We start from the raw sequence: 23,045 nt of genomic DNA, 5'->3' as shown, positions 1-23,045 counted from the left end.
CGGCACAACGGCTTTGCTTGTTTGTTATGATTCCATTGTTTACACCTTTTTGTGTAAAGAAATAATCATGATATAATTACTTGTTATCGATAATAAGAATATTAGAGCTCCCTTTTACCACAAATTTTAATAATATATAGGGTAAATGAAATTTGTTGCGTCCGGTTTCAGAAATTCAACGAAATAGGGAATTCTACAAGAATGCAGATGTCAGACCACCATTCACGTATGCATCCTTAATTCGGCAGGTGAGTGGTTAATAAAATTACCAAAGGATCCTCCGGATATCACATTTTCTCATCACATTGTATTAACATTATTGGAATTATTGCGGGATTTCCTCTATCAACATAAAATAAATGCACCGTATTATTATCATTATTTCAATAATTTCTTAAATACATAAAGAATTATTTTCCAGTTTTTTTATTGTAAACATAACATTAAATATTATTATAGTTTAATAAGGTTTTATGTTAAAAATCATTATGCTTCGTAATTATCTAGATGCGATATAAAATGTATTTTATTATTTAGCATATTTGATTTATCACATATTTTATTAGAAAATTATAATATTTTTTCAAATTATTATATAACATCGAAATGCAAAAGCGAAAATTTTATTGATGGAACGGTATTGCATACATAAGAAATTCTTATTTGTAATTTTATTTAAATACTTTGATTGTGAAATTTGCTTTAAATAAAAATCGAAAAAGTTGATATAATTCTAATATTGCTCTTTTCATAGTCCATCATTGAATCTCCCGAGAAGCAGCTGACGCTCAATGAAATTTACAACTGGTTCCAAAATACATTCTGCTACTTCCGGCGCAACGCAGCAACGTGGAAGGTATATCTTATAATTTTAATAATTTAATTACAATTGTCTTAAAATGAAAAAAATGATAAGCAGATGAATAATAATTTTTAATTTGATGATGAAGATATTTAAAATATATTTTTTTTTTATTTTTTCATTTTTACAATTATTTATTTATACAAGATATAAAATATCTCAGTAAAAATTCTTTTTTTTGTAGCAGTTTTAATATATATTTTCCATTAAAAACACCGCGATATATATATGTTAAATGTAATCCTTTAATAGCGACAAAGTGGAAATAACTCTTCTTTAACTGGCTGCATTTAATGTGAATCTACTTGTGCAAAGGGAGTCGCAAGAATAAAATAATTTACATTTACGAGCTGGTTAAGCTGAATACGCTTAACTAGAAAGGGTACGAACTTTCGAAAATCTCGGATAATTATATGTATTGATTTGAATTAACAGGCTAAGTGACGTACCGGACAGAGCAGTTGGTAATGATAGTTGTGTTGCTTTCTTGAATAGGAAGAAGAACTGGTAACATGTGAAATATGACATATTATGAGTCATTATGAGCCATCTATCATTATATTCTTCCCTATTTTTTTTTATTCACAGACCACTCGATAGCACATCGCGTGTCAGAATAATAGTATCCATTTAAATTATGCATTTAAATTAAGAGTAAAAATTACTGCAATTATTGCATTAATAATATATATTTTTATAGACATATATTGTCAATTTATTTCATTCTTAGAAATAAATCTGCTATTAATGTAATTTGGAAAAAAATGCATATAAAATATATAAAATGCTCGTAGAATTAATGTTTTTGCATCTGTAAAAACATATTAAATAATAGCATGACATATTAAATAATAGTAAATGTGCTTACTAAATATTTCATGAATTGTTTAATTTTGAATTATATGATAGAAAAAACATAGTTCGAAAATATTTATAGTGATGATACATTTATCACCACTTTTATCAATATATAATTATTTGCTCAATCGAAAACGTCGACTAAACGTCGCAGATCAATAATCAAAATTCCACATCACTTTTCGGGAAAACAACGGAATATAACGTGCCGATGGTTCATAATTGATTCGTAAGCCGACGTGACAATTCGCTTGTTGGCAAGAATATTTGCGCGCGTGCGTTTTTCTTTGCGTGTGTGCGAGTGCGCGTGAAAGTAATCGACGTTTGCCATGACGCTTCGCCTCGCATGGTTATGTGTACATGAAGACATAAAGACGCAAAAACAGGTTTACCAGGTGGAGAGCAGAGCAGAGTTTAGAGCGAGACCTACACACTGAAGACGATGTCTTGGCGGCTAATACGTCAGCGGGCAGCCCTGTTAATTTTATTCGGCCCTGCGGCATGAATAATTGTTGTCGTTGCCCCTAGATTTAGATGACTAGCTGTGCATTAACGATAAAGGAATGCCACAAATCGTATCTCTTTCGATTCATCATTTTGGTTCGTTATATCCTCTTGCGGGCTTCAACGTCGCGATCTCATTGCCAATTTCCTTTTGTGCTAACAGCGCTCATCATCATCATTGACATCATCATCATCATCGTCATTGTTTTTATTCTTAGCGGATATCGCGTTATAGTTATTATTGATTATCGGTTAATTAGACTTTCTGTATTTATTGTATTATTGTTTTTTTTTTATTTTTTCATTTTTACAATTATTTATTTATACAAGATATAAAATATCTCAGTAAAAATTATTTTTTTTGTAGCAGTTTTAATATATATTTTCCATTAAAAACACCGCGATATATATATGTTAAATGTAATCCTTTAATAGCGACAAAGTGGAAATAACTCTTCTTTAACTGGCTGCATTTAATGTGAATCTACTTGTGCAAAGGGAGTCGCAAGAATAAAATAATTTACATTTACGAGCTGGTTAAGCTGAATACGCTTAACTAGAAAGGGTACGAACTTTCGAAAATCTCGGATAATTATATGTATTGATTTGAATTAACAGGCTAAGTGACGTACCGGACAGAGCAGTTGGTAATGATAGTTGTGTTGCTTTCTTGAATAGGAAGAAGAACTGGTAACATGTGAAATATGACATATTATGAGTCATTATGAGCCATCTATCATTATATTCTTCCCTATTTTTTTTTATTCACAGACCACTCGATAGCACATCGCGTGTCAGAATAATAGTATCCATTTAAATTATGCATTTAAATTAAGAGTAAAAATTACTGCAATTATTGCATTAATAATATATATTTTTATAGACATATATTGTCAATTTATTTCATTCTTAGAAATAAATCTGCTATTAATGTAATTTGGAAAAAAATGCATATAAAATATATAAAATGCTCGTAGAATTAATGTTTTTGCATCTGTAAAAACATATTAAATAATAGCATGACATATTAAATAATAGTAAATGTGCTTACTAAATATTTCATGAATTGTTTAATTTTGAATTATATGATAGAAAAAACATAGTTCGAAAATATTTATAGCGATGATACATTTATCACCACTTTTATCAATATATAATTATTTGCTCAATCGAAAACGTCGACTAAACGTCGCAGATCAATAATCAAAATTCCACATCACTTTTCGGGAAAACAACGGAATATAACGTGCCGATGGTTCATAATTGATTCGTAAGCCGACGTGACAATTCGCTTGTTGGCAAGAATATTTGCGCGCGTGCGTTTTTCTTTGCGTGTGTGCGAGTGCGCGTGAAAGTAATCGACGTTTGCCATGACGCTTCGCCTCGCATGGTTATGTGTACATGAAGACATAAAGACGCAAAAACAGGTTTACCAGGTGGAGAGCAGAGCAGAGTTTAGAGCGAGACCTACACACTGAAGACGATGTCTTGGCGGCTAATACGTCAGCGGGCAGCCCTGTTAATTTTATTCGGCCCTGCGGCATGAATAATTGTTGTCGTTGCCCCTAGATTTAGATGACTAGCTGTGCATTAACGATAAAGGAATGCCACAAATCGTATCTCTTTCGATTCATCATTTTGGTTCGTTATATCCTCTTGCGGGCTTCAACGTCGCGATCTCATTGCCAATTTCCTTTTGTGCTAACAGCGCTCATCATCATCATTGACATCATCATCATCATCGTCATTGTTTTTATTCTTAGCGGATATCGCGTTATAGTTATTATTGATTATCGGTTAATTAGACTTTCTGTATTTATTGTATTATTGTTTTATGTATGTCACACGCATAGCAGATTTCCTCTTTGGCTGCCACCTTGAAAAAATACCCGAGTCTTCTGAAATAATAAAACTAGTGGTGCTGATTTTAAATAACAGCCTTTATAGATAGATAAATAAAATGCAAATACTATTACACTTATGTAGTGATATGCATTGCTTATTTTATTTATATATTAGTTGTATCTTTTTTTTTTATTTGCTTAGTGCTGCTATTTACATCCTGAGAAAGAATTTTTTTAATAATACTACCATGAATATTTATTAAGTTGCGTATTATTTGTGGAAAAAGCTATATGCAATGCTATTCCGAAGAAAGTAAAGCAGATGTAGCAGCATTTAAGTTTGCCACGCAAATCTTAGTTTAAGGTGGCAGCTTTGCTTACATTCCTCAAGGGTGCTGAGTGGTCATTGCATCCATCTTTGAAGACAAAAAGAGACAACTATTAAATTAATTTTTATATTACAAAAAAATGAAAATAGAAAATTATTCTTGAATAACCGATTGTACAATATAAATGAAAGCATCTTACTTATAAGCAAAATAGAGAAACGATTTTTAAAAGAATATTTTTTGTCTCTCTCTCTCTCTCTAATATATCTTATTTCTTAAATATAAATATGATATATAATTTATTTATCGTGAAAGTAATCGACGTTTGCCATGACGCTTCGCCTCGCATGGTTATGTGTACATGAAGACATAAAGACGCAAAAACAGGTTTACCAGGTGGAGAGCAGAGCAGAGTTTAGAGCGAGACCTACACACTGAAGACGATGTCTTGGCGGCTAATACGTCAGCGGGCAGCCCTGTTAATTTTATTCGGCCCTGCGGCATGAATAATTGTTGTCGTTGCCCCTAGATTTAGATGACTAGCTGTGCATTAACGATAAAGGAATGCCACAAATCGTATCTCTTTCGATTCATCATTTTGGTTCGTTATATCCTCTTGCGGGCTTCAACGTCGCGATCTCATTGCCAATTTCCTTTTGTGCTAACAGCGCTCATCATCATCATTGACATCATCATCATCATCGTCATTGTTTTTATTCTTAGCGGATATCGCGTTATAGTTATTATTGATTATCGGTTAATTAGACTTTCTGTATTTATTGTATTATTGTTTTATGTATGTCACACGCATAGCAGATTTCCTCTTTGGCTGCCACCTGAAAAAATACCCGAGTCTTCTGAAATAATAAAACTAGTGGTGCTGATTTTAAATAACAGCCTTTATAGATAGATAAATAAAATGCAAATACTATTACACTTATGTAGTGATATGCATTGCTTATTTTATTTATATATTAGTTGTATCTTTTTTTTTTATTTGCTTAGTGCTGCTATTTACATCCTGAGAAAGAATTTTTTTAATAATACTACCATGAATATTTATTAAGTTGCGTATTATTTGTGGAAAAAGCTATATGCAATGCTATTCCGAAGAAAGTAAAGCAGATGTAGCAGCATTTAAGTTTGCCACGCAAATCTTAGTTTAAGGTGGCAGCTTTGCTTACATTCCTCAAGGGTGCTGAGTGGTCATTGCATCCATCTTTGAAGACAAAAAGAGACAACTATTAAATTAATTTTTATATTACAAAAAAATGAAAATAGAAAATTATTCTTAAATAACCGATTGTACAATATAAATGAAAGCATCTTACTTATAAACAAAATAGAAAAACGATTTTTAAAAGAATATTTTTTTGTCTCTCTCTCTCTCTAATATATCTTATTTCTTAAATATAAATATGATATATAATTTATTTATACAAAATCGTTTATAAATATATCTTAAACATATATTTTTGACACATCCTCAAAGGTGGTTGTCATGAGTTCTTAAGAACAGCGTTGTGTTGAATAGATCTTCTTAAATCATTATCTATAAAGATTTTAATCGCAATTTAAAGGAGGAATATAAGATATAGAATATAGATCAAGATTATAAAACTAAAAACTATTACTTTCTGGGAAAAAATAAAATTTTATCATTTTTTATTATACTTTAATATAGTGGATAAATAAATTTTATCAGTTAGATATTAAAAAATACGGTATGTTGGTATTTTTATTGATAACACAAAAGTTATATTTTTATATATATTTTATTAATTTTATCTTTATTATATTTAATATAAATTTTGTGCGGACAGATATTAATTTTTAAGATATTAAAATACTATAATATGCAGAAAATATTAAAAGATTTATCTTAATCAAAATTCATCACACATTACATACCCACATAAAGTATTTATTTTGCGCTCGAGCACTCGACGAGATCATTCGCAACGCTGCTCGTTGACACCTTGGCACCTTGACAAATCATACGGCACACGCACAATATCGCACGTTCTCACTTAGCGACTTTACCTCGCGTCTCGGTCTCACGATCATCATCCATCCTTGCCTCATCAGCATGGCCGGTCATCGTCATCCGATGTCGAGGACTCTCCATCACCTGCGTAACATACAAAGCCATCATACACGCATACGCGCTCCACGATCCGTCACGAACGGCCGTGATCCTTATATATCCCCTCTTCCCCCCCGCCGACTACCGGGGCCGTGATTGAGTTGGCTTCGTTCGTTTTTTGCGTTGCTTATTTAGTCTGTGTATTATTTTGTATAGAACGCAGTGCGACACAACCTGTCTCTCCACAAATGTTTCATGCGAGTCGAAAACGTGAAAGGGGCCGTATGGACGGTGGACGAAGTGGAGTTTTACAAGAGACGGCCACAGCGCGCTTGCAGCACGACCGGGTACGTTGCCCCTCCCCATGCTCCATCGATCAGAAAAAATATAATTACAATCGCGCTTTTTACTCTCTTTATATATTCTCTCTCTCTCTCTCTCTCTCTCTCTTTCTATCTCTATTACACCAATATCTCTTACCATTTTTGGAGACCGACGGACTGAAACCCACCCTTTCTCTTTCCCCGATATATCGAAGGAATAGTAGTTTCTTTCAGATTACAAATTTCCTTACGATTTCACTATCTCCCACATCTTCCTTTTATATTACTCTCTGTCTCTATCTATTTCTGCCTTTTTACATATACTTATATATATATATACTCACTTATTCGCTTTTACTCTTATATTTATAGTCGTGTCGCCAACCCCCTGCCCCTTATACTGCCCTCCCATTTTTCTACAATTTTATATCATATTTATATAACTTTTTACATACTTTTTACATATTTTTATATCGATATTTATACATATACATATGTTTATATATATACATTAAGAGTATTTAATATTTTATCTTATATACATATAGCTCTTTTTATATATATATGTGTATTTTTAATATATATCTGTTTTATATATATTATATATATTTATATATGCGATTTGAAGGTGGACGCACATTCAGTGCGTTTGTGGCCTTCGTATGTATGTATACGCACATACACGCACGCTCTCCTGTGCATTTCTCTCTCTATCTCTCTTTTTTTAAACATAAGATATATTTAATCGCCTTCTCACGATATTCTACGTCGTGTTCCCTGTTTTACATCTCTCTTCATAGTATATACTGTACCTGTTTGTACTTGATACGTGCGCATTCATACGTATTGATCTGTGTGTGTATAAACCTTTTTACACACCTAAACGCCATAACAATCTTTAATGTACATCGCTTATGTCGTCTGTCTGTTTGCTGCTAATATTCGTAGTTTCTCGAGGTGTCGTGCTTCTATAATCAATAAATAATCATATACTATCATTTACTACAAAATTATTTTTAAAATGTCAGTTTATATTATGGCATTAATTTGCTTATTATATCTCTGAATTTTATTTTAATCAAATAGTGATAGATGGAAAATCTATATTTTTGTAAATAAAATTATCTACGTTTATATATATTTTGATTAATACTCGAGAAACTATCACTGTGTTTGAACCCGCGTGTGTGTGAATTTCTTACTTGCCCGTCGTCGTGTGATGGTAGTCGGCAGTCTGATGGGTGCGTGGATGTGCGTGAGAGTGCGTCGCCGATGAAAGAGCCGCAACAGATGAAAGGGAAAAAAAGAAAGGAAAGATAGGAAGAGAGTTTAGAGATGCTAATCTCGTTCTCGGATATGGGAATCCGTAGTATGTCGTGTGTGCTTTTATAACGAGCATGTGAGCTTTGCAGCGACTAACCCGATCGAGAACGGCAGGGCCAAGTATCTGGTCCAAGTCTAGTCTCGAAAGCCCGGAAGCCCGGAAGCGGAATTGCCCGGAACAGAGTGAGAACCGCAGTGTTGCACTTTGTCAGGTAGTGAGAGGAGCTGCCTTACTACATTATTACTACGTCTCTGTTTTTATTTTCTTTGATTTATCCATCCCTTCTTTGCGAATCTGTGCTGCTGTTTGTTCTTTCTAAAAGTCGACTCGAGATCATGCCGAGATCACTCACACGTGTCCCGGTAACACGATAGAGCGATGGAGTTGTCGGCGCGAAAGACGTGCCGGCGTTAATTGATGTGTCCAGACCCCGTCTGAACACGACGGCAAGAGCGATAACCGGGGCACGCGCGCATACGTGAGGCCCCCTTTCTGTTACAAAGGATAGTGAATGGCGATGGGGGTCGAGCGCAAATTTAAGAAAGAAAGAAAATGTGCGCGCAATCAACTACAAAAAAAAAAAAAAAAAAAAAAAAAAAAAAAAAAAAAAAAACAACCAGAAACCTTGTCTTTTTTACTCTCTTTTTCTCTATTTCTTGGTGGTCTTGTCTGTGTATACAGAACGCGATCCGCACCAATCTATCATTGCACAAGTGTTTTGTGCGCTATGAGGACGACTTTGGGTCATTCTGGATGGTGGACGACGCCGAGTTCGTAAAGCGGCGGCATCTGTCCCGCGGCCGCCCCAGGAAATATGACCCAACCCCATCACCCACTCCACCCCACCTCTCCGCACAGTAAGCACTACCACTTTTTAGAATTCTGCTGGCTGGCTGGCGCGACGTTCTGACCTTACCGCGGTACTTTTTTATGAACGCAACGACCGAGACGTTTTCGCTTGGTCGTTGTCTATAAATTGAACCGCTAAATGGGCTTTCCTACCTGCTGCCTTTACAAGTCTTTGCGCACACACTTAATATAAAATTGTGCCTGGTTGCAGCTGTTACGATTGATGTTTCATGTCGACATATCTCTTGAAGCATAAAATAATCCTAAAAAATTTGTTGAAAAGTCATAAAAAAATCTTTGAAGTAAATCTATTCCGTTTTATCATCATTGCTAAATGAAAAAAGTTTCAGCATATATAACGAAAAGAAAACTAAAGTGAACGATACNTATATATATATAATTTGCTTAATATTATTTTAATTTATAAAAATAGATATGTATGTTTTAGTTTAACATTAATGTTTTTTCTTTATAGTAACTTGAATTGTAACACCGTAGTGTTAATGCTTTATGCATTAGGATAATTTCTTAAAAAAATGAGATCTTTATTTCTTAAATTATCTATTATGATGCTAACAGCTGCAATGATAGATGTGATAATTAAATTTATATTTTCGGGATTAGCTGGATTTTATACCCCATCAGACACAAAATATCAATAAATCTTTCTCTCTCTTTTATTTTGGTAATAGAATTTTTTTTATTTTTTTAGATTATATTATGATATTAATTAAAATATTTATTACATCAAGGCAGCAGGAAGTAGCTCTATACAGTTTATCCAATCCCTCTAGAAATGATTTCCGCATTATGCCTGCCTCAAGCGCCTTTAAAGACCGATTCTTGAAAAGATTGAACTAGTATCATACCATTATTACCTTGCTCGTTTATTTGTCAAAAGTGTGCAATGTTGCACCTTTTCGATCACACACACGGACATATATATATGTCTATCCTTAACGATATAAACAGTTGTATAAGTGCGAAAAATATATGAAAAATAAAATTATAGGTATAGTATATTTTATATATATAATTATGTATATATATAGACTTAATTTCTATAAGCTTTTGCTAATTTAACATTTGAGGCATAAAAATTGTAGACAGCAACAATTTAATTTTTATTGAGTTTTAAATGAATTTGAAAACAGAAAAAATTCTTATTTATATAGCTTAACAAGATAGTTGAGGTTGAAAATTTAAAGGCACAAGCGAGATATTTAGTCAAACATTTGCTAACAAAGAATCAGTTTTTTAATTTGGTCAAAAAATTATAATTAGAAGAAAGTATTTTACTTTATTTCTTGTGAAAATCTTGTGCACTTTTGCAAATGACGCTCAAGGTTCATAGGACATTCCCGTATACGTTACTAGTATTGTAGCCTAAAGATTCTTGCACTTCGTGATAGCTTGAATCCTGCACGGTCCTGCAGCACACCAACATCAGGACGATTGGTCAGAGATGCGGGATCTCCAATGTATTAATAGCCGCTTGCATGGATTACCGTGGATCCTTAACATTCGTTTCCCGATGAAACCCTCTAAAACTGTCCCGCCTAGTTCGAGAACACTGCTTATAAACGTATGATGCTTAATGTGACGCTGTTTGTAATATGTATCTCGTGTGAAAGTGATGTGTTTGTGCGGGCAAGCGTTTTTTTGTGTTGAAATTTTGCTCTTCCGTTTCCGTCTTTATTCTATCCTCTCATAATAGCAGAGAATTATTTTTCTCTTCTTTTGTGAGCGTAGAACTGCCATCACGTTAATAGACGTTTGTAATTTCTTACGTTCGTCATTTTTTAAATCGATTTCTACAAAATGTCTCGTAATAGTATGGCAAAGTTTTGTTTCTTCAATTTTTATCGATGCGATTTTCTTTGCAATCCGTTGCAATTCTCAACTAATCCGCTGCTTTAGAATTATATGTTAACGCTTATTAGATGCACGCCCAAAGATTTTTTCAATTTTAACATTTAATTTGCTATAGCTACCTTATTAAAAAGCTTTTTTATGTGATGGTTAATTAATAAGTATATCTAAAAATATATGTGTTAGAAGGCTTTGGACGAAAAAACAATTTCAGCAAATATATAACTAAAATTAGAAAGAAATTCGAAAAAAGTACTCTCTCAAATATAAAATATTCTTATATAAAATGTTTTAATAATTGAATATTAAATATCAAATAGATAAAAAGATAAGACAAATAAAGTTGAGAATTGCAAGATAGATTTTAGCATCTTACATCATGCTTCCGCAATGAACGAATGGTTCTTGATCTGAGTGAATATATATATACGTCAGAGCTATTCGCGCATGTGTAAATTGTGTATACTGTGTGTTATACAACTATGTTCCTCGAGTGGAATTCTTCAACTTCATCATTGCGACTCGTCTTGTATCACAGGTATTATATGGACTCAATAATCTCAGTATAATATTAATAATAATTATAATTCTTCAAATATATTTACTGTTCATCTTTAATACTTTTTAAAATTTTATATATCTATTCTTATTCAAAAAATCTCTTTTTAAATTCTCTCTCTCTCTCTCTCTCTCTCTTTTTCTCTTTCTCTCTCTCTCTCTCTGTCTTTCTCTATCCAAAACTTTTCTCCTTTTTCTATCTCTATCCTCACAATCTCTTTTCTATCTATCTATTCAGCGCTTCATGTTACTTGATAAACGGTCACAGGAAAGATTTTTTCTTATCTTTTTCTTCGCATGCATTTTTAAATCTCTTGGAACAAGATCTCTGACGATGTATACTAAAGCTGGGTATATTTATCCAGTTACTTGACGATAACTACTCACAAGGGACGCTATGAAGAAGGTGTTCTTTTTACAAAATGTCAGAAAAAGAAACCATTAGTCAATGGTCATTTAAAAATTGGATCAAGTATTTTTACTACATGATTTTGCAAGATAACAAAAACGAAAGGTAGACACAGGTAACCTAGTGGCTGTTTATAAGTATATTTGTTTCGAAACCGATATAATGCTAAATTAGAAATGAAAGAAGAGAAAAATCGATACAAGTTAATACATCCAATCATTTATGAAGTTTCGAAACGGGAGCGCTTTTTTAAACACTTTTTCTGTAATTTTTATCTAATCTCACTCAATCACCAATGAGTCGAACTGGTGGGCGAACGATACGAGGCACTGTGTAAATAGGTAAGAGTTTTTGGACTCTATATTTTCGCTCTTTTTTGATCTCTCTTTTTGATATATATTTATATGTATACATTTTTCATATTTGTAATTCTCTTTGTCTCTCTTCTCTTCTACTTTACATCTTTTTCTCTCTTTCTCTATCTATCTCTCTATCTACTTCCTTTTTGTCTTTATACGTCTTACATACTACGACTTCAGTACACGCACAGACACATAGTCACCATATACAGCCTACTTTAATTCCCCCCTCTTTTTCAAATCCGTCTTAACATTGACACAATTAAAAAAACACATACGCGTTTTGTTTCAGGAAATACGCTCATGGCTGAATTTCGAGTAGTATTAACATATTTTTCTCTGTCAATATCTAGGGGTGTCCCGTCGAAGAGTCCAACTCTAACACATAGTCCTACCATGTACGGTGATGCGCTTAATGCCAATCTGCAGGTAACTATTAATAATTAATTTACGTGAAAATTCTCTCTCATACATTTTCACGGTTTGCCTTCTTAATTGAGTGAATTAAAAGGCATTAAAGCAATATCGAGCGCACGTGACTAGGTAAAAATAATATTGCGTAAAAACTATTGACTAGATGACATTTCACGAATTTTCAGCATTCTATCAATACTTTTTAATAAAAATTTTGATAAACTGTATTAATAAAAATGTTATTTTATTGTAGGAATTGATATAATAAACACGTCACTAATTAATAATAAACATTACTAATATCTAAGTGATTAGTATTTTGGTATTAAATCAGTAATAACTAACCATCTAATGCAATTTGAGTATTTTCAGGCGCTCGGGGAGTCTAATATGGGATTTTTGAACAATCCAATGTGCACGTCGACAGCGACAAGTCCCGATAAGGAACATGTGTTACCTCATAATGATTTAATGTAAGTGATATTTATACAAGTGCATCACTCGTTCCTCTCTTTATAATATATTTTATCAAATGTTTTAGAAAGATGTTAGAATCTCCGTAATGATTCTACCGCTTTATAAATACCTATATTTCTACATCTTTGGAACATTATTTCAGCTTATAATAATATTGTGCCAAAATGTGTCTAGAATTTTTTATTTATTCAACATTGTACATTTTTATTCGCGAATATGTTTACGAACGGTTTGTACAATCCATTCTACACGAATCAATTTCTGCACGCGGTGCAGAAATCGTGAAAAAGCCGCTTGTTTTTATGACTCTTTCGCGAAACACAAACTATTCGTTGCAGCTTGACAAACCGCTTGAAACCGCAACAATGAAACAATCCCGGAAAAGCAAAATCCCGGAAAATTATTCTTCCGTCAGCGTGGTAACGCGTGGGGAAAACGTGTCGCTAAAAAAAAAATATCGCTTTGTGTTGCGTCGCGCTTTATGAAATATATACGTCAATACTGGCACGCGGTTTTCCACTCGCAAGTTTTCCACTCATAAGCGTACACAACGCGTTCGCGCGTGTCGTCGATTCAACAGGTCGCCGCTGGATGAACCGGCCATGCACATAAAACAGGAGAGCCAGAGCCCGGAAGGAGGAAAGCACACGAGATTAATAAAGCGCGAGCTACCAGACGGTCCCATGGAGCATGAGACGGAGGAGGATCAGACGGACGATAGAGAATACTCGGAGAGTCACGGCCACGATTCCGGCCAGGACGAGGACATTGCGGAGGACCTATCGATGGCGCCCGACATAATGATCCCGGAGGATCAGGTCGAGGCGTAGTATCATTTTGCCGCGACAACAAACCAGTAGACACGAGATGTATACAAGATGTCCCGTTTATTCGGTCATGAGAGGAGCACTCTACCCTCTTTGGCCAGAGTAGAGTAAAGACGGTAGACAGAGGGAAAATGAATGAGGGAAAGGATGGGAAGCGGAAAATAACGGAAGCAAAGGGTCGAAGAGGATGATGAAGGCCCCCCAGGACCACCCACTCCCTCCACACTTCTCCTTCGTACGAATCCCCCTCAACGTATCATATCTGTACCGCGACGCCCCAATCGCGGCTTTAAGGTAACGAGAAGGAGCCAAGCGCGAATGTATCGAGAAAAGACACTGAACGATGATGAAGGTGACGAGCGTATTACCGGATGATGTAAGCGCGAAAATCTCGGCGATATTCGGGGAGCGATCCTTCGATCCATATCTTTACTCAAGCAATTGCGAACAACGATGTATTTTATTTTCCTCTCGACCTTTTCCGTTCCGGAGCTGCGGTTATATCTCCAATAGACATATACATAAATATATACATATACATATATATATTTTCACTTAAATATTAAGATTAAAAAAATACATAATATCTTTAATTTGAAATGTTACAAATAAATTCTACACTTTCAGGCGAGTTCCTAGAGAAGCTTTTCAGACACATAGGCTTTGTCAGATTAGATAGCGCATCTGTATGGGAAATATTTTATTGGCTGACGCCGGAATTCCTAGTCTTACCCACCGTACTCACCGTATATTTTATATGTCGTTTTCTTACACAAAAACGTATTGTCTTATCAAAAAAAAAAAAAAAATTAAATTATGACGTATTAAAGAACAAGTGATATATATATATATATATATATATATATATCGTGTACATTGCATTAGAAATTAATGTGGCGACAATGGGACACCGCACACAGGACGCGCCTTGCGGTCGGCGCGTTTTTACCGGCGAGCGTCCCCGGGAAATATCCTTCGCCGAAGGAACCGATGTAGCCTCGCGATTATACATTTTGGCAATTATACGTGCCGATATGCGTGAATAAATAAAATTCGAATACGGTCGGCGCCGGCGCCGCAACGTAACAAATCTTTAAACTTTTCTTTGCATTACATGTTACATACAATATAAATTTTTGTTAAATAATTGAGAAAATATTACACATATATGTTATATATGAAAAAGTTTCTCCACGTAATTGAGAAATTAATTACGTATTAATACGATATTTACATCGTATATATCATATTTTTATATTTTAAAAAGTGAGAATGTTTTTATTTTGATTATGTGAATGAATTATAAAACTAATTAAAAAAATAATTTATAAAACTTTATGTGACTCCCTGAGAACATTATACACTGTTTGATGCGAGAGACAATGTGCTACGCTTGTCTATTCAAGAAACCCAGATTTGAATTTTTCGATAAAAAAAAGAAAAGAAAGAATCGCCAGGAAGCATCGCGCGGTTCCATCGGAGAAGTGAGTCGATCAGAGAGTCCGGCGGAATTGAATCTAGGAAATAAATCGATGAAGCCGTGGTGGTGGTGGTGGTGGGTACGTACGGGAGCGACTGAGTTTAGTCTTTAAGTTTAGGCGTTCGTTTTTGACGAACGAAGAGCAATGCTAGTACTGTTCTCGCGACTAAGCGGGTCCTACCGTCTCAAAGAGGCCCAGTATCAGACAAGTTAAACTAAGAATCGCATCCGAGTGACGAGACCGGATGCGTCCCGGCGTACCCGTCCGCTACTGTTGGTAGCACTCTGTATAGTTCTAGCAAAGTTGATCGTAAGTAGTTTCGTATTCATTAAACGGTAATTAACACGCTCGAACACACAGAGACGGTCGAGATATTTGTAAATGAGCGCTACGATACGACACACACGCGCGCGCGACGATCTTTCAAATTACTTTCCGATCGAGCCGGTCAGGTATCCGTGATGCAGAACGATATGATAGATGAACGTAGCTCTGCGAGACGATCGAAGAATGTTACGAACGGGGATAAGTGGGAAGATCGCTAACGCGACGTTTTTATATTTACATACGCGTATTACATTATACGGCAAATAAAATTTCAGATTTTATGCAAACATTAGCAGTCTTTTGTACGATATATTTAACTTTGCCATTTCCATACATAAGGTATAAGATAGACTCAGCACCCCGTGGCGAGATGGTGCTTTTCAAGTTCCAATGCATTGAAAGCTAGTATTTCAACGTTTTGGATAATTGACATAAAATTTCGAACTGTTAGGTATTGTGCGCGTTCAAGAAGATTATATTAGAATTATTAGCACTTCCTTCTGTGATACGTGACGAATATAGTAAGACCTCTATATTTAATTATATATATATATATATATAATTAAGGGACTTATATATATACGTTACAAGTCGTTTTTGGTTGCTAAGTCTATTGTATATCAATATTATCGATCAATTACAGGCAATTAATATGTGCCATACAATATTGAGATATGTATGAAAAAATACTACATAAAAAACGCTAAGGTATCACGTTAATGATCTCCCTACTTCTCTAAACATGAAGTCTATAAATAAAAGTACACTATGTATGCATATATACATATATTAATACGTATACGTATCGAAATTATAAGGAATTAGATGTCGATAATCCTCTCCATCAAACTTTTTTCCCATCCTTGTCCAATCCTAGTCCTACTATATACACATACCAATCGAGGCCAGTAGATTTCTTCTAAAGAGTGCGTGGTCTCGGATCCCAGAAACAAGTATAGAAAGCGCACTCATATCGGTACTAATACTTTGAATTGTTAGAGTCTACCAGTAACACGGACAAATTCAAATCTGTCTTAAAGCATCAGTGTATTTTTTTTGGTCTCCATATATGTTTAACGATAAATGTTTGTCAAACTTAGAAGCTGGTTTAGTTGCCATCGTAAAGCGCCTATATCATCTTTGCACAGTGACTGATGGAGATGGAAAATATAATTATGTATTTTATTAGATCATAACAAGACGGTTATGTGCAATCTGGAAAATTATTGTTTGCACAATTTGGAAAAATAACGCAAAGTTATATTTTGTGCCACAGAATATTTAATTTCAAGTTGAATAGCGTAATATTGCTGCGTTGTCGAATATCGTGACAATTTCTTTTGGACATAAATTTGGAAGAGGATTTTATATATTTCCACGTTTACTTATTATCACATAGTTATTCAATCTTAGTTTCCGTTGTAATTAATGAATATAATTTTATTAAACGTTATTATGTGTATGCGTACACGGCAATAGATATTGATATTTCAATGAAAATACAAATATATAGAGTGTGGAAGTTTATGAACTTTCAAAATGAGTTTATCAAATGCTAAATTAGCGTTATCAGAAAAACAACGCATCCCGGATTATATACAAAATATGGCTCTCAATGTAAAATCTCTTTCTCTCTCTTATAAATTTCTACACTCTATGATATTCGTAAATATTCAATTTTATTACCTTAGATAAATTACCTTGTCTCTGTTTGTCAAGGTAAACAGATGCCATTTCGAGGAAATAAACTATATTGCAGTGCGAATGTACGGATTAGTATTTCTGTAACAATCAAATAAAAATAAGAAGATTGCAATATTATTAATATAATATAAATATTGTGAGTTTTATATTTTTAAATCGACTTTTCAATATTCAAATCGACTAAACTTGTATGTATAGTTCGAGTAAATCTTTTTCATCAGCGATCTGCAATTTCTATTATTAAAATTTTTCACATTTGATATTTCTAATACATATAGAGTAACAAATAGCTTTATTCAGTTTATTGCAAACATTATTTTATCATCTTTAAGACTTTAAATATTTAGGAAACATGTATTTATGTATCAAGAATTTGTATTTATATATCAAAGAGAACTGGCCTTTTTTAATTCAAGTTTTTAATTCTTATCTTTTGAATTTTACATTTTAATTTATTAATATTTACAATCACAATTCATATTATTAAATATTATTATTTGTCAATCAACAATTAAGTTAATATTGCAGAATTGCAAACAGTCTTTTTAGTTTTCAAGTTACAAGTAATTTAAAACTGATTGCGTCCCAGCTTTAATTAACAAAACATACATATCTGCGTTATGAGGCTTGACAAATTTGTCGCTGAATAATTTAAAACACGAAACTATTACATATATTTGTCTTGAATGTAAATCTGCAAGGTTAAGGAATAATTCAATCACATACGCGCGAATAAAAGGAAAGAAATAAAGAAGAAAATGCAAATGCGAGAAAGAATGGGAGTATGTATGTGTATGTGTGCATTTGTATGTAAGAATGCCATAATATATAGCTCGGTAGCATCTCGTTTACCGATAAAACACGCGAGTTTCAGTTTGGGCTCGCTTTCGCGTATGGTACTATTAATAATCTAAGTCTATATGTACTATGAATTAAGAAATTGATACACACACACACACACACACATACTATAGAAGACTCCTCTGTAAATAATTAAACTTATCGAGGCATTAGGAATTTGTGCATATGTTATTCATGGATGGATGATCGTGCCGATATCGCGGCTTGTACGTGCGTATATATATGTATGCTTGTGTGTGTAATTGCATATGTGAATGCACGCGTATATTCCGTATCCCGTCTGCATTTAATTTTGACTCGAGATCACGAAGTTCTCCTCGGGAGATGGAAGACATTTTCTCGTTTTGCCGGGTGAACGTTCGTCACGTCGCGAGAAAGAGCGAACCTGTCAACCGGATAATTAATTAATAATCGGTTAATTGATCGATCATGCGCCGCGTCGCGTGACGTGTCCTGGGCGAATTCCGCGCGAACACGTAGCTGTTTCTATATCTTTTGTATTATAGTGACAATGTTATACACAGATGCTTTATTACTAATGTTTTTTTTTTTTTTGTTATGTTTGTTTGATGAAGGCAAATTGGATTTATTAGATTTACGCGGACATTACGATCGATCATTTCGAGAAGCTTCGAGCGAATCGATTATTTCATTATTTTGCTTACACAATGCTCTAGGAATTATAGCTGTTAATCGCGCGTGCCGCGTAGGATTTTGCAAAATGCTCGAAAATAATTGCTGATAACGAACCGGATAAGCGATCAAGGCTCCTGATGCATTACCTGGACATTTTATTGTTTTGCTCTGATAAAAGCGATGGCGGTTCTGTGCAATTATATCAGATAGATCGAAGCATCCGACATGAACTGTGCCAAATTGATGCGAACGTTTATTTAATAAATGAATCGAGATATAAGCAGATAAAAATCAATCGTATTGAGAGAAGAAAATTTTTCTGAAAGAAGTAAACTTTCTCAGATTCTTCATCTTTCGCTGGTGTAAAGCTGTTGTAGTGAAATTCAGTATAACATGCCGACAAAATAAACGTATAACGGTTTATCATATTTTGTGGAATAAGTAATTGTTATACATACATTAATTAATGTCCGAATAGCAATTTTAATGTATTGCACAACTATGATTGAAACGGGCATGTTCGTGTATGACAAATTTCATCGCGTCCTATTCAACGTTCTCACGAATATGTGTACATAACACATCGTAATAATTCTCATCAAATAAAGTATTCCCTTGCAAGGAAATCAAACGTGTTACAAGAATGTTCAAACGAATACGGTTTTAACATAAAAAAATATACCTATAATCTGCCATCGAACAAGTTTAGAAATGATTTCTTCAGCGTCCACATTTTCTAATTTTTTTTTTTTTGTTCTTTCTTTATAATTTGTAATAACATTTGTAAGAAGAAAAAAAACAAGGTGCTTGTTATCGCAATTCGAGTTTTAACAAAAAATACATTTCACGAAAATAGACCGTATAATCGATCGAATAGAGGAGACCGCTGGCACAGATTGAAAATTATTGCAAAATTTTCTAGAACGTTTATTGTCTGAATTACTTTGTTAAGTATTTGTATGATAAGTTGTCTTGTAAAAATGTACCGATTTTACTAAGAAATTAAATGTGTTACTGAAAGAAAACCATGCACAAGTTCTCTTCAACTATATTTTTATCAACCTCCGTTCTTTACGTCGAAAATGGTAATGACGGAGCATAGAAGTAGTCGCGATTAAAATTAATAATTGTAAGTACCAATAAATTATCATTTTCACCGTACTTTCTTTGTATAAGACTGATATCGTTTGTATAATGCTTGATAATCCCGTTAGACGTATCGAGATTTATATACGTAAATTAATGTATTTAGAGAATATATATGTCTATATATAGATTGCAGGAAACACTTATATCATACTGTAAATAGAGAATTTACGGAATCGCATTTTCTAGTTCGATATAAGCGTTAGTATTAAGATCTTAGCTGATATAGAATTATCTTGAAAGGATATATACTTAATAAAACTGCGATATATATAAAAAACAAGAACTTTGTGCTCTTTAAGAATTCTGTTTTCAAATTCCCTATGTTAATGCATTTAATAAAGGGATCTTAAACACTTCTTGCTACTTGTTATCACTATCTGGTATAAAGCTTTTTATTATTTTTTTATTATTTCAAGCATATTATTATTAAACAATATTTGATATTGATCTGTATATAATAATTTTTGCATACGTTATTATCAAACATCAAGAAAATATATTTTTCTAATGTCCATTTTATTTATTGAGAAGATATAGATTTCATGACTACATTTTATATCAAATGTGATTGTCAAATATGTTTGAATCTTATTTGAACTAGATATGTATATCATATATTTCACAATTAATGATATAGATCAAATTGATTATAAGACTTAGATGATCACATTTAGTACTAATTGTGAGATGTAAATCCGGGTCATAATTTTAAAAAATGTGTGTAATGCACGCGCGCGCCCGCGCGCATATATATGTATATATACATATATATATACATATATATACACGCCTGTGCGTGTGTGTGTGTGTTTGTAGAGAATCGCAGATATAATTTAATGTAACATGATAAATATCAAAATACCATAAAATATGTTATAATCTTGTCATAAAATTACTGATGCTTAAACATAAAATTTAGCATCAGAGAGAAAAACGAGATGAATAAATATGTTATCTACAGTTTGAATTACTGCATTAGTTGATAACATAATGTGCTATTGTTAATTAAATCTGAATAATCTGGATCAATCTGTTAATAAATCTGAATTTACTATAAATGAGATGCAGAAGGATTTTTGCAAAACTCTAATATATGCTTCTTTTTTTTTAATGTAATATATTTCAAGTAATTCACCGCCTGTTGCATTTCAAATTTTACTATCTAGGCTCGTCTTGGTCTATTACTTCGCAATCTGATAGCAATATTTGTATGAAAATAGCAGTGTGTACAATATCTTACCAGCGCCTACTGCTATTGCTATAAAATATTCTTCTTTATTTGTTATAATCATTCACATAATCAAATATTGTTTAATGTGTACGACGTATTTACTAAATTTGTTAATATTTAATTTGAAAGATAAATTATAATGTACTTTATTATAAAAATAATTATTATAGAATTATCATAATTAACATTCAGAGTTAATCAAGAGAAAATTGCATCCAGGAATTATAATACATAATTATTAAATTAAGCAATCTAGAAATTCACGTAGTCGCTGCTGGTATTGGAAGTCAATTTTTCTAACATTATCACAGATTTAAAAAAATAACAGTGCTTACAAATAGTATCTTGCAGTGCGCGATTGTCAAGTTTTTTTCAAGCAGAACAGCAATAATGTACAATATTAATATAAGATATACAATAATAAAAGATGCTGTTCAGTACTATATTTTATATTATTACAAAATTCTTATATCTCTTTAATCTCAACGTATCAAACCCTGCTTGCATAGCTATTTACAGCTGTTATTACAGATAAGACATTTTTATAGTTTAAACAGAGTTAGCATATTGTAAATAAAAGTTGTAGAAATTATAAATTATTTTCTTTAATATCTAAAAAAACACAAAAAATAAACGACATACCTACATCATTGGCAATTAGAAATAAATTCGTCAGAATGCTAAATGTCAATTTATTACACTTATTCATTGTTTTTCTGATTATCCATATCACGCAAATGTTTGGATAATAATTCCCATTTAGATGCCCATGGGGGTTTGTCCAATCCTTGAGTGTTAACTTCCTCTATCAAGTTCATCAAGCGAATGAAAAATTCATTTAGTTTTCCAGCGGTGCCACGTCGCAATTTCTGAAAATGTTTATCTGAAATGCAAATTTTATCAATATTAGACTCTGTTATTTCTATAATTTGGATTAAAGACGATTCGAGAATAACAGCGATAAAATATTGTCAATAAATCTGCCTTTTACTGTCGTCATAAAGACGCTAATGATTATCGATGCTGAAATATAAATAGAATAAAAGTGGACTGTAGTATAAATCAATATTTGTGAGTATTCGTGACGTGACGCAAACAAGGATATAGAAACGATGAATGGGGGACAAGCATTTATATCGATATAGCAATTATATCGAATGTCTTTAAATATATCTTTAAGCAAATACTACGCTTCAAGACTATCTATTATCTTGATGTATAATTATGTACGATCTATAAGCTAGCATGATTTAAATAACGAGATATTACAATGTATTATTTAACTGCCATTTATAGTAATAATAAATAACAAAAATACATACTTGAAGGATGAAAAGAATTCTTGATCCAGATTGTTTGTTGTGTCAGCGCCGCCATAAGTCTCTTAGTAATTAAGCTCTGACTCTCCGATGTCACAGGCCTTAAGCGGGTAACAAATCGTAAAAGATATTCTAATAAGTATCTTGTGCAGACGGACAATTTTCCAAGACACCGCTGCGGCTTTGAACTCCACGCGACAATATAACTGAGACTATCAACATCAAGAAGCGGATGTTTAAGACCCTCTAGCCATTCGAACAACAATGTTGACAGTATCTCTAGATTAGTTTCCAATTCTAATCGTTGCCAGGCAGTACATCGATGATTTAAATCACTCTAAAAATATATTTTTAAATTTTTTAATGTTAATACTAATATTATCGTTAAACATTATTGTTTATAACGTTATATATAACGTTATTAACACGTAATATACATATA

General features: G+C 33.0%; 1 protein-coding gene and 1 long non-coding RNA gene across 2 annotated transcripts in view; one reads left to right on the top strand and one right to left on the bottom strand.

Moving 5' to 3' along the window:
* LOC115235694 (forkhead box protein P1-like) overlaps positions 1–14,438 on the top strand; it is a 288,332-nt gene extending 273,894 nt beyond the window's left edge. Inside the window, exons 12-17 of the mRNA XM_029807634.1 lie at positions 172–248; positions 755–856; positions 6,700–6,830; positions 12,531–12,606; positions 12,964–13,064; positions 13,649–14,438. Of these exons, the coding sequence (XP_029663494.1) occupies positions 172–248; positions 755–856; positions 6,700–6,830; positions 12,531–12,606; positions 12,964–13,064; positions 13,649–13,898 (737 nt within the window). The 3' untranslated portion in view covers positions 13,899–14,438. The remainder of the gene's footprint in view (positions 1–171; positions 249–754; positions 857–6,699; positions 6,831–12,530; positions 12,607–12,963; positions 13,065–13,648) is intronic.
* A 4,369-nt stretch (positions 14,439–18,807) lies between these two features.
* On the bottom strand, positions 18,808–22,972 carry LOC115235720. The gene is made up of 2 exons (XR_003884080.1): positions 22,607–22,972; positions 18,808–22,167 (listed from the first exon to the last, which is right to left on the bottom strand). It is a non-coding gene; the product is annotated as an uncharacterized LOC115235720 (long non-coding RNA).
* Between the last annotated feature and the right edge of the window lie 73 nt (positions 22,973–23,045).

This window comes from Formica exsecta, unplaced genomic scaffold (assembly GCF_003651465.1).
Source record: "Formica exsecta isolate Colony F162 unplaced genomic scaffold, ASM365146v1 scaffold233, whole genome shotgun sequence".
Lineage (NCBI taxonomy): Eukaryota > Metazoa > Arthropoda > Insecta > Hymenoptera > Formicidae > Formica > Formica exsecta.
This window is presented reverse-complemented; position numbering and strand designations above follow the sequence as displayed.